Raw genomic sequence first — 16779 nt, forward strand, 5'->3', positions numbered from 1 at the left:
GGCCAGTAGGATTTTTTTCAGTGGCTTTTGGATAATCGCAGAACAGAAGATCTGTGATTCTTACACATTTGGTTGTCAAGATAATTTTCACTAATGGACACAACTTTTATGAATTTTGAATACATCATCCCTGTTATTATTGTTCTATTTAGGTGTGATGTTATAGTGTTATAGTCATAAATATAGTGTATATAATTCTATTCTTTAATGATAACAACTTTTTTCTGTAATGGCAGTTTATGATTTAGTGATTGTATCTCTATTGTTTTTATTTTACATTTAGTCATTTTGCAGGCGCTTTTATCCAAAGCGACTTACAGTTGGGGAATACATAAAGCGATTCATCTTGAAGAGGCAAACAGACAGAGGAAGTGCTCGTAACACCAAGTCTCAAGCATTGTTCAAATAAGTACAAGCTAGCAAGGGAAGGAATAAATAAAGAGAAAGATAAAGTGCAAAAATAACTACTTCAATATTTGGCCTAGTTCAATCTTTGCTTATGAGGGAAGTTGAAAATTATCTTTGAAGGTTTCCTCTCACTGTCATAAGAGCAAACGTAGGGGTCTGATCTGTCTTTAATCTGTCAACCAGCTTGCAACAGTGGGTCTGTGGTGATCTATCTATTGCTATATAGATGCTGTAGCAACAGTGGTTTATTGACCTCTTTCTAACTAGTACAAATATGTGCTTTACTAAATGTGCGCAGATTAAATTGTTGCTTAAACCAACAAACTAAATAATGAATAAACTAACAAAGTGAGAAATAAATGTCAGTTTGTTTTCCTTTAAGGTGAATGTGATAGATGAGCCCCAAAAGTTTATGACATCTGTGGTGTGTTGTGGTCAAGGCTACCACTATGCAGGAAATTTGGCTCATGCTTTTTAGTTGTCATCTCATTTACAGTAATCACTTAAGAATATGGGTCAGTGTGTTTTCTTTTATGTTTTTATGAAGGTATGGTAAAATGCCCCCTACTGTTTTTCCCAAAATAACCACAAGATAAAGTCAAGATAAATTTTTATTGTAACTATGGACTACGTTGACAAGAGTGATGTAGAAGTTTTCACCATGAAGCTTACACTGGTGATGTACTGGAGAGAAAACGGATTTCACAGTAAATTATCTAATTTTCAGCAGTAAGAAAAAAAGTGTTTTAAAGCTTGTTGTTATGTAGAACATCACAGTTATATATGATGTGAGAACAGTAGGGCCTGTAGATAGGGAGTATGTGTTATTTAATAAAAATATAATTGTATTTTTAGAATGACATCATTTTTTTTTTCTCAAACATAGTCAGTGGGGTAAAACGCCCCCAGGGGGCAATGGGTCATTACTGTATAATTATTCTGTTCTGAACATCAAATCCTTTGTTTTTCCATCAAATGTATATACCTAGTTTGGTTGAATCAAAATATTTGCGAACAATTATTTTATTGAGTAGTCAGTTCAGTATACAAAATACAACATATTAATTTAGACTATAAAATATTTGGACTTAACTTAGCATCAGGTAGCTAGTTAGCTAGCCAGTTAGCATCAGCATTTTACCCCACCCATGGGGGTGTCTAATAATCTAATAACATTTAAACCTTTGTTTTACAGAATTTTTTTTATAAAATACACAGTCCTTACGTTTCCCCCCACTCTATACCCTGTAAATGTTAGATATGTTTTACTAGTGGGTGCAGGACACTATAGTTAATTTATGTAAGTGAGGATAACAAAATAAAGTAAACTGTGACATATATACCCATACCATTAGGCTATAACATCCATTTAGCGCGTTGCGTTCATATTTCGGGCTTATCTGCTTGCCTTTATAAAGTATACATAATCAGTAAGGCGTGTACCTAATTTGATCTTTAATATCCCTGTTTCACTGTTTAATTTAAATGCATTAAGGCACTTTAAGTGTTTTTCACATTAAACGTTTTTATGTCCCACTGTTGATTGGAATATTTGTGATTTGGAAACAGACAGAAAATGAATTGATATGTGCTGCAGTTCTGTGGATGTATTTCTCTCTTGGTCTTCGAGCTAGTCACGTGACTGAAAACTATAAATCGACTTTAGCGTTCATGTGCGTTGAAGTTGTGACTAAGTCCTACATGGATTATTTTTTATTTTTTATTTTTTGTTAAAGATCAAGTATTATGAGTAAAATTGTGAGTTCCATTTTGAACACTAGAGGTCAGACTGAGAACATTCCTGTGCTGTGAGTTTCTTTACAGAAATAGGCCTACTTCTTAAGGTTATATTTATTATAATGCATATATTTATGCTTTTGGCAGACAGACCAGTTTATAATTTAATACATGAATATGGTCTTTTAGGCCAAGCTAAAATGTGAAATGCAGCACAAGCTAAAATATAAGATTGTACACTATAAAACAGGGGGTCACTTTTCCATCTTTATGTATAATATAATATTATATAGGCCTACTACATCTAATTATTTACAGAGAGTTAGAATTTTTAGTTTCATGTTTGGGCATTGTTGCCATTTGAGTCAGAACTGTGTGTGTGTGCATGTGAGCTGAGAGGCCTATGATATCTGACAATGCTGTCTAAGTAGGCAGCTCAGTGAGTTGTGAGACGGAGCCACCGCGTGCTTGACTCGGCATATGCAGTGTGTTAGTGATGGGTGGAGAAAGGGCTGTTTGCAGTCCAGTTGGTTCAGTGTGTTGAAGAGTGTGTTGTGCATGTACAGCTGAGGGCAGAGGGCATCAAAACCACATGGAGGTATGTCAAAATATAATATTAATAATTACTTATGCTTGTTACACATCTTTGATTACTTTCATTTTAAACTTTAGACTCATTTTGTATCTCATTTGCCACTGTCGGATGAACTGATAACTGATCTACTCTTTGAGTATTAATAAATAGTCAGTTTATTAATGATCAATTTATTAAGGTCTAATATTTACAATATTCAGTAAATTATATTTTGCATATGCTATAACAGAAAAATATTATGTTATACAGAAACGTCTTATATTTTAAATAAATCAACTGTTATTTAACTGTTTTCAGCAAATCCTCTCTACTAAAGATTTATTACCTATATTTATATATTCCTTGTAGAATATATTTGGCCCCTTAAAACAAATAAATCACATTTAAAATAAAAATGTATTCATTTAAATTAACTTAATATCATCATTGTTGTGGTGTAGTTATAGATTAAACTGCTCAAACACAAATTAATGATGTTCTCTGAAATATGTAATTATTCACTATTGATGCTAAATCTAGCACAAATATTCTTTATTATTTTGGAAAAATAGTGAAGTCATCAAAACTATGAAATAACACAAATGAAGAAGTTTTATATTGTGTTTAGCTTGATATTGAACACTTGTTGACTGCTTTTCTTTCACTATCCAATCCAGATTAAAATTAAAAATTTAGTTTGGTAAAGAAATTCCTATACAAACACAATTTATAATTCTTTACAAACTCATTTGAAGCATTTTAGTGTGTGTGTTTTATATAATGTCTTTGTGTCTGTAATATGTAAACACAGATGGCAGCCCTTCAGTAAGATGTTGGAAACATCCCTAACTTACAGGAATCATTGTCTTCATTTTCATCCCACAAGACTGAGCTGGACCGTTAAATGCCCTCTCAATATAAAGGGTACAAACTTCTTAAAGACAGATAAAACTGAGGACTTTTAATTTTACCGCTATATCTTATCATTTGGTGCAATAGTTACTGAAATGCTGTATTTCCTTTCCTCTAGGCTAAAATGTTTGTGGTCTCCTTGCCAAGATGTCTACAGATCTGTGTGTCTTTGGTAATGGTGTCCAGACTACAAGGTGTGTGATTGTAGTAATCTCTTGTTCTGTGTGTAAGTGGTGTGCTTCGGTTGGTTTCAGTATTGCTGTGTCTCAGGCAGGGTTTCAGCTCCGATACGCGTGGAGGCCCCGGTTGAGCAGCCCTTCACTCTGAGCTGTACGCTTGTCAAGGCCAGAGGAGAATCGGTTCAACAGATCCGCTGGCTGGATGTGCAGAACCAGACGTTAATCACTTACCAGCCTGGTGAAAAAGACAGTGTGAGCGGACAGCAGCATGTGGAGCTAGCTTCTTCACCACGAGATGCCAGTGCCATCACCATCAAACGGGTCAGCTACAGGGATGAGGGCTGCTACACTTGCATCTTTGATCTTTATCCCAAAGGCTCAAGGGAAGGACAAACATGCCTTACTGTCACAGGTGAGTCTTAGACAAGATTTATTTAGAGGATGCATCTACATGACTTCCATTTGACATTGAGCATCCATGCTTTCCAGCAACACTGGGAATTTTGAATTGCTTATATCACTTTTTTCTTCCATGCTGTCCTTCTGTGCATTAATGAGTCCTTTTGCAGTTTACGGTAGGTTGTGACAAGTCGTCATGAGTCATTGAATCAGTCACACGACTGATTCCTTAAAAATGCTGATTCATTTAAGAATGAATCAGTATCCATGTTTCAATTTAAAGGGATAGTTCACCCCAAAATGAAAGTTCTGTCATTAATTACTCACCCTCATGTCGTTCCAAACCCGTCAGACTTTCGTTCATCTTCAGAACACAAAGTAAGATATTTTTGCTGAAATCCGAGAGCTTTCTGACCCTGCATAGACAGCTACGTAACTACCACGTTCAAGGCCCTGAAACGTAGTAAGGACATCGTTAAAATAGTCCATGACATCAGTGATTCAACTGTAAAATTATGAAGCTACAAGAATACTTTTTTGTGTGCATAGAAAACAAAAATAATGACTTTATTCAACAATTTCTTCCCTTCTGGAGTCAGTCTCCATTGCCATTCAAGAGAGTACCATGACGGTGCTCTCTGGGCAATCATTATAAAATTAACAGTTTTTCCACTGATTCACTGATTCATTTAGGAACAAAACAACACTACCGTGTAGTGATGGGAAGATCAGATACTGCATTTTTGAATCTTGTTCAACAACATTTCATTCATCTACATTAATGTCACCTAGTTTATTTGAGCAGAGTTAAATTAAAATAATGTGTTTCAGTTGCCATATTCAAAAGTTCACATTTGTAACCTTCATATTCTGATCATATTCTGGCTTAGAGAATCATTATAATGCACCCAAGTTAAACTATGAGAAAAAGAAATAGTAGTTCAGCTCCCAAATTCTTGGTCTTTCATTCATTTGTCACATGACACTACAGCAAAATTAAGGAATCATTCATGAACTTTTGGAGATGTGCAATACCCAAGGTTCTTCGGTGGCTATTTTCTTTTGCTGAGCAGAAACAGGCAAAATAAATGGCAATATTGCATCTAAAAAATATAGGTTAGTCAGTGTTACTTACATGCTCATTAAACAGCTGCAGTGATGCTCTTTTTTGATTGAAGATCAGAAATCATAGCTTCAAATGGGTTGTACAGAAGGTCCATACCTAAACCTACCCATAAACCTGAGGGTCTCCACCTATTGTGGCATAAGCTTCTCCCACTTGGAGGTCTCAGGGCTGCAGAGATATATACTTGGGGAATATCAGCACACCTGTGATCTGCCAGAGCACAAGGCTGCAGGAGGATATTCAGCAGCTGCACTCTAGCTTATGTGATATTGCTTATTTCTAAATGAACCTGCATTACTTACTTTAATGACTACTTACATTTTTTAGATATGCTTTGAAACACAGATAATAACTGATAACACTGATAACAACTCGCGTTTCACCAGGTTCTGTTCTTTGGCTCTTATAAAATAAGGCTGTGGGAACAATAAAACACATCAGCATAGTTGTGGTTTTGGATGTTGCGTACTTGCGTTGTGGATTCTGGAAGATAATGTGAATGTAGATAAGAAACAGCTGCTTGGTCAGGCAAAGATCCAGCTGGTCTCAACATCTCATGGTTTCTGTGCACCTGCCAGTCAGTTCTAGGAATGATGCGGTGGAGACTCCTGTTCTTCCCTTCTTTTTAAGACATCATTAATCATGTGGGGATTGTATTCTGAATGCTCCTTAGGCTGCTATTGTTATGTATTGAAAGTGAAAATACTCATCCATCTCATCCTGGTCTCACTGAGACCTCTTTTTAACTTCACTCCCAAAGCCTGTTTCTCCTCTTGTTAAATGCAGATAATAAAATAGTTTGTCTAGTGACATACACCCTTAAAAATGAAGATTCTTTATTGGTTTCTATTGTTCCATGAAGAATATTTAACATCCATGGAATCTTTCAATTGGACAAAAGGTTCTTTATAGTGGAAAAAAGTTCTTCAGATTATAAAAATGTTCTTCTCACTAGGAAAAAATGGTCCCTTTAAAATCTGTCTTTGGGAAACCCAAGTGGTTTTTCTATGGCATTGCTGCAAAACCCCATTTTTAAAGAGCGCATAGAGTATGCTATTAAGTAACAACTTATGTATATATAGTTTAAAAACACTATACTGTATATAATGTCTTTATAATTATGCATTTGAGTTGCATGTGTTATCATGCTACTGTAGTGACTTATTTTCATTGTTTTACAGCATCGGTGATCTCAGAGGGCAATAAGACTGCAGTGGGTGGTAAACAAGCCTCTCTGGCCTGTCGGTACGGTCTGCCGGAGAAAGTCAAGCAGGTGCTATGGAAGAAGATTGTGAATAAAGCAGAATCCCGTGAAGTTGCATCTTTTGCAAAGCAGAGTGACCCAGTAATTGAAGAAGAGTTTGTGGACCGCGCGAGCCTGAGCCCTTCCCTGTCTGACACGCAGCTCACGTTATGGCCGGTCCGAGCTGAAGATGAGGCCTGCTACATCTGTGAGTTCCACGTGTTTCCAGACGGCACTAAGAGCGCTATAAGCTGCCTCACTATATTTGGTAAGTCCCTCAAGGCTTTAGTCCACAGTTGCAGTGAAATCTTGATAAGCTGGATGATGCTGATATTTGTCAAGTTGGCTGATGATGATATTCAGGGCCAATATTTGATATACCTGATGCTTGCTCTGTTTGTTGTTAGGATGATGTAAAGTTTTGAAAGTTACATTTTTTGGGTTGGTCTGCCTCAGTGGTTGTCAAATGATTGAAACCAACCAAAAACAGAGAGAAAGTAACATTTACTGTTTACACATAAAACAAGAATTCCAGTGTGACACTTAAGTTTAAAAGATATGAAAGTTTTATGATAGCAATGTTAAACGACCAATCCAGTGACACAACTACTCAACTTCTTTGCCAAATTTCGCTGTTTTGAATTTAAAATATATGATGAATCAAATCAATTTATTTCAATAGTCCACTTTAGACATAACTTTGTGATTACATGTCAACTGGCAGTCATTAGTGTATTAGTAGACTGTCTGCTTAATATCTGCTAACACTTTATTTTGATGGCCCTCCAACAGACATTTAACCGACTATAACTAAGTTTGCAAATATATGTAAACTTATTCTACCAACTCTAACCCTAAACCTGACTTAACAGTCTACTGATACTCTAATGAGAGTTAGTTGACATGTAGTTGCAAAGTCACTTAAAGTTAGTAGAATGTCAGTTCCGTATTGTACTTAGTCTACTATGCACTTATTATAGTAATTACAATAACTGGGTAATAACTTGCCAATAACCCTGAACCTACCCCTAAACCTAACCTTAAACCATGTAGTTACCTTGTACTTTCTTACAGAGTATGTACAAATAAGTGCACATAATATAAAGTAAAGGGCAATCAGAATGTTTAAAGTGGACTATCAAAATAAAGTGTTACCCTGAGGCATTTATGACAAGAAACATTTTACCATTTTGTGTTATGAGTAAGAGAGAATGTGTGCATATTTTTAAATAAAAATAAAAATATTACAATATGATTACAAAATAATATTATCTTGTTCTTTCAGGCTACTTATTTATGTTTCTTACTTTAAATCCATTTAAATACTTTTGAATTTGTTATTTTGAATTTGTACTTTATAAATTGTTTAAATAAAAGGACCATTAAAACCCATGCCAGAAAACAGCCCCCACTCTAATGGTCAAGACGGGCCTTGCTGATATTTTTATATAGTGATTGCTGATTTTTAGACTTTAGAGTAGTGTTTCTCAACGGGGGAGTTCGGAGAGCATCGGGGGGCGCTGGCAAGTAGCTTTTTTGCTCCTTGGGAAACTAATGATAATGGTATTTCAAGTCAGTCCAATCAAATATGTCATGAATGTTATATATATTTTTAATTATTTATGTGCTACTGTGGGCTGTTATATTTGGGTTAAAATGCATGCTTTTAAAATAGGATATATATATATATATATATATATATATATATATATATAATTTAATATACACCACCATTCAAAAAAGGTGGTTTTGAAACAAATCTCTTCTGCTCAGTAAGGTTGAATTTATTTGATCAAAAAAAAAAAAAAAAAAAAAATACAGCAAACAGTAAATCTACAATTTGAAAGAACTGCTTTCTTTTTGGATATTTTCCTCTCGTGCTAAAGCTCCATTACTCCAGCTTTCCGTGTCACATGGTCCTTCAGAAATCATGCTGATTGCTGCTAAAGAAACATTTCTTCTTATTATAGCTGGCACGCCACACTGCCAAAAAAAAAAAGAAGCAAGATTTGAAATTAATGGACTAATAAAGATATAAATCAGGACCGCGCTAAAATAGTAACATTTGAAAATGAGGAGCATATGTTTCCCATCTGTCTACTTAGTTTTCTTTTAAGTATTTGTGAGCAAACTTTGAAATATTCTCACAAAATCATGAAATAGTAAAGGAGGGATAACATTTCTTCTTTTTGCATGTAGGCCTATAAATGTGGTAAGCCTATTTACTGACCAAAATTACCATGTCCACTATGTCAGAAAAAAAAGAAAATTCAATATATTCTCAAAAACAGGGTATTTTCTAAAACTAAGAGATAAATATTATTATTTTTAACTGAAAGCTAATTGAAAACATTCAAACATATCACAGCAGTAAAAAGGGTGTTCAAGAGTTCCAGGAACCATGTGGAGCGGCAACAATTTCTCCTCCACGCTCCAAGCATTCAATTATCACTCCGATCAGAAACTGAAGTATTTCAGTGTTTTGAAATATCACAAAATTCTGTTCAGAACTTATATTAAATGCAAAATAAATACACAATACTAGAAGAATAGTTTAATATTAAATTACTGCTTAACTCATTTGTCTGTGCAGCAAATATGAATATGCTGTAACTTTTCCATTTTTAAGCTGATAAATCACAGACAATTTTCTGCACTCCTGAATGTTTCTGTGTGCACGCGATCTGTACGTTATGTGCGAGCTTGTGTGTTGTGTGCGTGCAGTGTAGCAGCCCATTAGTTTAGAGCAGAGATTAGCTATCTGTACAATAAACTGTTTAAAACGTGAATTCGCCCAATCAATTTTGAGTATCCACATGCTACAAACAAACATTCTTGAGATATAACCTCCCACACTTGTCCATCGCTGTCATTATAACCTTCACATTATTTCTGATTTGAGTGATCCACATATCTGTCAAACTAGCTAATGATGTTTAATGCGTGAATTCTTGATAAAATGCCGTTATATTATGGGCTGTTGGCATTAATTGTGCTCGTGATGGAGTGGTAGTGGAGCACTCTCGGAGCGACTGAAAACTACGACGCTCCGACTTTCAAAAAATCCGCTCCTCGCTCCAGTCAAAAATCACACTGGAATTTGTATCAAGTCTTTTTAAATTTGGGGCAACAACGTCACCAAATCTGTAGCAATGAAAATTGCCAGCATGCTTAAAAACTCTTTAAATAAATGTTATTGTACTTATTTTCAAATAATTTCTTTAAAAAATGTATTTCACTGTCATTTCATTTTTTTTTTTTTCATCAATTTAATTGATCCTTGAATTATAGTCATTTCTTAAACAAAGTAATGACCCCATACATTTGAATGCTACTGTAAATATAATAACAGTTCTCATTATAAACAAAATATATAGTGAAGACAATTAGACTCTGTTTTATTTGATGGAGGGCGGTGAGGGACCTGAACAATGGGCAGGGGGGCGCTGGCCCAAAAAAAGTTGAGAACCACTGCTCTAGAGTGAAACATAAATCTAGTACAGTGTACGCAGCTGGTAGTGCTGTAGCACAGAGTGGTAGAGAAAGCAGGATGAGGCTAAACACACACAGGCCTGGAGAAAGTGAGGACAACAGACAGAGAGAGAGTGATAAGAAAGAAACTGATTGTAGGAGGGTGAGACTGTGAGATCTATGATTTATTCAGACTGTGGCCAGAGTGAATGACTGTGTCACTGTTCCACTAACACAGTGCTTCTCTCTATGTGCTGCTCTCGTTCTCCTGCCTTGTCTCTCTCAGATTGATGTTCACTTCGTGCCTCATTGTTCTGTACTGTTCCATTTGTTCAAACTAGGATGCAGCCTCCAATTCATACTCAAAGGGATAGTTTACCTCAAAATGAAAATTCTGTCATGTCGTTCCAACCCTGTATGACTGTATTTTGAATGTTTTGTTCATACAAGGAAGTCACTGGGGTCCAAATCAACATTTTTTAGGTCAGCTTTTTGTTTAATCATATTCGCTCATCTGTTATTCATAGCAATCTTGAATTGTTCTGTAGGGGTCATGGTTTTGTAAGAATGTGAAATGCTTGGAATGCCAAGTGTATACCTCTTGTTGGGCCAATGCTGTGGTTTGAATGGGCATCTCTGTAGCTTTGAACTACTGACGAAAATATGTGGGCTGCAAACACTCAGAGATGGCATGCAGATCTGTTGATTTGCAAAGCCAACTCTTGCTTTTCAAGCCAACACAAGTGGATATCATTCAGTAGAGTCAATGCATGATTATGTGATGGGATCAAGAGGTCAAAGTTTGGCTGGTTAGCATGGCTCCAATCAATGGCCCTTGCTGGTAAATGCTGTCAGGGCCATGTTTTTAACATCAGGGGCTGAGGGGGACAATTTTGTTTGAGGTAAGAGAAGTTATAATTTGTATCTAAAGGAATTAAATAATAATTAAAGGATTCAAATGGATTTAATGGAACAAAGTAATGAAAAAAGAAGAGGACTGTAAGAAGTAATCACTTTGAAAATAACATTTTTATTTTAAAGTATGCACACATTCACTCTTATTCGTATGCCTAATATGTCAAAAACATGAAATGCAATTAATTGCTATTATAAAACAGTTGTCGAATATTAAATGTTTAGCCTCTTAAATCGAATCTCACACTTATTCAATCCTTTCAACTGAAGTGCAGCACAGGAATTCATGCTTGACTTCTGTGAACAGTAAATCCCACCTTCTTTGATTTGTTTGGTCTCGATCATTTTGACGTTAATGATCACTTTTAAACTGCTGAGGCAGACAAGCCTAAAAATGTAAGTTTTTAAACTTTTTGTCATTCTACAACAAACAAAGCAGCATTAAGAATATCAGATATTGGGAGGGGAACAATTTGGCCATTTCTAATTATTGTGTATGGTAGTTATGACCCTGACACTCTGGCCAAATCGTCTGCTCTCCACTGATGGATATTCACATGTAGCTGTGTTTTCTGACTAAATAAAATGTTCCACACCCAAACAACCTATATACTGTATCATTTACAGTCCTGCCCAAACCTCAAGTAAGCTACAAGACCACGTCTCCGGGAGTGATCGAGGCTAACTGTACTGCCGTGGCCCGGCCACAGGCTGAAATAGTGTGGAACGTGGAGGGGAATAACCGGACCATTGGTCCACCTGTCACCACCTCCATCCAGCAGAGTGACGGGACGACTCTGGTCATCAGCACCTTGACCATCCAGGCTGGACTCCTAAAGGATGTCTCTGTCAAATGTCTCGTTCATCATAAAGGACTGGAGACTGCCATTGCTGTTTCCATGAACACTAAAAGTAAGTGTGAACTATTTTATTATGCACTTTGATTATATTGAATAAAATAATGAAACTTTTTCCTTGATTGGTTTGAGGTAAATGGGTTCACTGTGCATTTTGAAAACCTACTGTAGCTTAAAAAAATACCATCTAGTGAAACCAATGGCTTGTTCTAAAAGAGGTAATACAAGTTTAAACAGTGTTGGGGGTAGCACGTTACAAGTAATGCAGGTTATGTAATCAGATTACATTTTACAAGTAATTAGTTATAAATAAATAAATATCAGTTACTTTTCAAATAAGTAACGCCAGTTACCCGTTTCTTCACTGAAGTGAGGTTTCTTCTTGTAGTGAGGTGCAGAGGCACTTCCTTCAGCCGGAGGCTTATTAATTTTATTTTTGTTGTGAATGGACCTTTATAGTTAACTTTTGACTTTTTTTGTTATTAAAAAATAAATAAGCCAAGCCCATGTGATAACAAGTAACGCTAAAGCAACGTAATGCATTCCTTTCCTTACTTAACTAACTAATGCAATTAAATGGCATAACACAAAATTTGAATGCATTACTTTTAGAAGTAACTTTCCCCAAAACTATTCCTAGAGGTTTAAACTTATTATTATTCTGACACCAGAATGAGAAATGATAAAGTTCAATTATAGAGAGAGTGTCTTAAAGGCACAGCAAGAAACGTGTTTAATCTGAATTATCAGAGAGATTGATTTCATTTAATTGGATTTCAGTGGTTGTGTTTCAGGAAGCCCTTTACTAACATTACAAGTGGACCAAAGGGAGAAAATTATAATGATTTAACAAAATGTATGAAATGTGATCTTCTTGTCCTATGTGTGATATTATTTGTCAGATACAGAAATTATCATTGAGATTCTTGGTTAAACCAAACCCAGTTACAGTGAAATATGAAGTTTGGATAAACCGTCTCCATCTCTTACTTCTCTCAGTGCATGTCTAATTCTTGCATGGTTGTAATTTCAGTGTTATGTATGAACTGTGGTTTACAGCGTGACGTGCGGCGCAGCTCTGGTATGTCAGGTTTTTGGGCTCATCATTCAGTGTTTTTCCTGGCCCTCGCTCTATGTTCATCTCTACATTTTCTAACAGAATGCAGACCGACGCTCAGGAAAACTAATCTTTAAAGCCAAATATAGTTTTTCTAAAGGATGGAAATGGAGCAGAGAGATTGTGATCACAAAGGACTGTGCGGCCTGATAAAGGCTTGTCATAGCATGCAGCATTATTATACAGTATAGCAGTGTTTAAATGCATTCCTTGGTTTTTGTTGGTCTCTTATGTAATGTAGAGTTACTTACTCAAATGTTCCTATCTCTATTTGAATCTAGAGAAAGTGTTGTCGTAGCAGTGTTTCTTCGACTATAGGCCACTTTGGTCCAGTGGAATTTTAGAAAATAAACCCAGTTGGAGGGTGAACTTTTCACACTCTCTTCACAGACTAATTTATTTGTTCAGTGGACAAGCATGAATCACTAGAGAATGGAGTCATTTTCCACCTTCTCAAAATCCTAAGTGTTTTTTTTTTTTTTTTTTAATAAACTGGCAGACTTTGTTATTATTTCATAATAAGCATGCACTATATCTTAAATACACAAATCTAGTAAAGAATATTTTAATACTTTTACAATTTTACAGAAATGATGCACAATACAGTGTATTTTCTTGTTTAGAATTTTGTTAACAATAACACGTTTTTTTTACACAATGTAAAATCATATATAAATATTTTAAGATTGGTTGAGTTTGGGACCAGGGTTATTACACAGTAGTTACCTAAAACTAAATCTAAAACCATAAAAAAATAAAATTCTCATTACTTAAAATAAAATAACCTTAAATTAAATAAAGTAAAATTTCCATTTCTCATTTTAATCTAGTTTAACTTGACTAAAATAACTAAACTGAAATCAATTGAATAAAATTAATAAAAATTCTATGGGGTTCAAAAAATGTCAAAAAAAAATTGATTCAAGCATGGTACAAATATGATTCAATTATTTATATGACCCCAATGCCTTCATATAACCTGAAGAAAAAAGTTATAAAAATCATAACATCAACAGTGCCCAAAGTTGAAGAAGCTTCAAATATTCAGAAGGCATTCCAAAGTTGAAAAGGTAAGAAATGCTCTAAAATTAGTGTTCAAATCTATGGTTTTCTCTGTTTCTCTCATCAGTTGGCACTGCGCTCGCTATCCTGATCTCTGTGACTACTGTAGCGTTTCTTCTAGTCCTCTGCCTCTGTTTCTGTTTGTGGAAGTGTGTCCTGCGTAAGGATGGTGAGTATGTAGAAAGCAATCCAAAAAATTTACGAGAACAAGCCAGAACAGCTTGTTTCATCAAAATCATACAAAGTCATATTTAAAGGGAGGCAAATTTCTGTCATCATCAAGCTAACTCATTTAAGCCTCACCACGCAAAGTTTGACATCTTAGCTCTAAAAAGGAGGTACAGTTTTGAAAGTATAATAATTAACAACCTTGGTCTTACAGACCATGAGAATAGCTCCAAGGAAATAAGCAACTTCACTGTTCTTAAGTGGCCTATCAAAAAAAAAAAATTCTTTATTGGTCTCATAAAATGGTCAAATTGACCCTGACATAAATTCATGAGAGTCTAGAGGTTGAGATATCTTTTCCTTTTCTATGACTTTCATAATGCACTGCAACAAAACGATCTCTTTCATGTTGTCATTTTAAAACAAAACTGCTTATTTACTTTTTTCCTTTGGGAGAAAATAAGTTAATTTTTTAAAATTTCAGCTTTACTTAAAGCCACTCGATACATCATTACAGACAAAGTGTCATTGTATCATATGAGTGCATGATCTGCAGTAAATGAATCATGATTTTTTGTGTATGTTCAACATGAGCAGAGCCTGAAGAGCATCAGGTACCAAGAAGAGGCCGAGCAGAGAGAGAGACAGATGGTTAAATGTAGGCGTCTACACCTCTTCCTGTGACCTATTTCTGCTTAACTGTGATGACCTGTACTTCCTTCAACACATATTCTTCAGATCTGATCTACTGATATGAGAAATCATTCGAGTTTTTATTTGTTGTGTGCTTTACTTGATGTTACAGTTACATCTGTGCTCGGTCTTGTTTCCACAGAGTAAATCATTTTGATTGAGGCAGATGACAAGCTTCAGGTCTCTTTACAATATGGATATGCTGAAGATGGAAATCTCCTGTCATAGTGTTCCCTGCTTTTCCAGCCAAAGAAACCAGTGACACATGTCTACATGAGGAAAGACCCTACATTTGGAAGAATTTGTAAATCTATCACTAATATGAAGGTTGCAGAAGGCATTTTATCTCGATTCAGAGGGGAGATTGATTAAACTTAGTATTTGTATGTTTTAATACCCATTTGAAGCCCTAAACGTAAAAAGACAATAAAACATCTCAAAACTTCTTAACGTCTTGAATTCTATGAAAAAAACAACAACAACAAACTAGCTGTTCACTCAAAGAAAGTGTAGGAAAACGCCATTATTTAATAATCATTGTGAATATTTAAAATCTATTGAAGAAACTTTCATGATATTGACACTTATATTATGATCAAATACATTCCTTTATAGTTTATAATCTTGCTTTTGCCCTGTCCCCTAATTTTTAAGGTGGATGTAAGTCCAACGAGGTAGACTGAGCACTACACAGTTGTTTTTCACTCTAGACTTTGGATACTATTAGGAAATCATCAAATATCTTTTAGCTCATTCTTTTTTAATGTTTAATGATTAGGCAGACTGAACTAGAGATGTAGAGACTAACTAGAACAATTCAGTTCAAGTTCTTCTGTCCCAGAGCAATGGTGGGAAAAGGGTCATGACCAGCTTGTCAAAGCATTCACTATATCAATGGAAATGCATTATCTGCAGTCTGGTGTGGAATTAAGTGGATCAGCTGCTTTCATTACTGGGAAATCATGTTGCTTTGATCTTTGTGTTAATGCACATGTGCAATCCAGTGTAATGATAACAACTGATCAAAAGTCAAAGTGTTTTTTTGACCTGTGCATGTTAAATGATTCGTCGTATTCCTGAGGATGTGAGAGCATAGGCCACACTTGAATGAAATAGTTCTTTCTGTTCAGTAAAGTATGAAATAAAGCTGTATTTATTGTGTGCTTCAAGCTGGAAATTGTAAATGATATTGACTTGTATACAAGTATATAGTGCATTTCTGCACCAATAAGCAAAGGTATCCACGCTTTGATTTTATTGAATCTATTATATCAAATTCTGTTCAATTAAATGGTATGGGCTGTACAACGTGTGTTTTGTCATGCAGACGTTTATTCCAGTGGTTTATTGCTGCTTTTGAATTGTTAAGGGCAAAAATGAGTAATGTCACAGTATAAAAAAAAAAAAAAAAGAGCATTTCATCACATTTCATACAAATTTGCTGGCAAAGACACAATAGAATAAAAAAAGTCCAGTTATTTTATTTATGTAATATACACTTTTCCACATTCTTGATACTGATAGGGAAACTTATTTTTCTTTTGTCCTTGCTTCACATAAAGGTCTCTGAATGCTTACGTGTAAATATGACGTCAGTTTAATGAACACATTATCCGGTTCCTCAGTGCTTCATACATTCTGACAATAACATTGACAAGAATATTTTTGTATCTGTGTTCCAGGAAAAATGTGTTTCTGCATTGTGATCTTGCCAAATCGAATTCATTTTACACTGAAGAATTCCAGATTAATAGATCTAAACCTGTTCTCCTGTCAGATGGCTGATACAAGGCTTTGTTCAGTTGTGAAAACAGTCAGCAGTTTGTTCATGAGATAACAGAGAGAGGCTAAGAAGATTGCGTGTGGCCGTGTGACTAAAAGCCCATATTCTGTTTAGCTTCATTTGACACTTATTTGA

General features: G+C 35.2%; 1 protein-coding gene across 2 annotated transcripts; it reads left to right on the forward strand.

The window, feature by feature from the left end:
• The first annotated feature begins 2612 nt into the window (after positions 1 to 2612).
• zgc:113337 (uncharacterized protein LOC503741 homolog) lies at positions 2613 to 16171 on the forward strand. Of its 2 annotated transcripts, XM_058787531.1 has the most exons (9): positions 2613 to 2743; positions 3531 to 3643; positions 3750 to 3825; positions 3902 to 4222; positions 6517 to 6846; positions 11592 to 11876; positions 14068 to 14169; positions 14766 to 14826; positions 15004 to 16171. In XM_058787531.1, exons 3-8 carry the CDS (start codon positions 3756 to 3758, stop codon positions 14822 to 14824), a joined length of 1167 nt encoding a protein of 388 aa, XP_058643514.1. In that variant the 5' UTR covers positions 2613 to 2743; positions 3531 to 3643; positions 3750 to 3755; the 3' UTR covers positions 14825 to 14826; positions 15004 to 16171. The 2 variants fall into 2 exon arrangements, with proteins under 2 accessions (XP_058643514.1, XP_058643515.1); XM_058787532.1 differs by having other exon boundaries at positions 14766 to 16171.
• The last annotated feature ends 608 nt before the right edge of the window (positions 16172 to 16779 follow it).

The sequence above is a fragment of the Onychostoma macrolepis genome, chromosome 09 (genome assembly GCF_012432095.1).
Source record: "Onychostoma macrolepis isolate SWU-2019 chromosome 09, ASM1243209v1, whole genome shotgun sequence".
NCBI classification, from domain to species: Eukaryota; Metazoa; Chordata; class Actinopteri; order Cypriniformes; family Cyprinidae; genus Onychostoma; species Onychostoma macrolepis.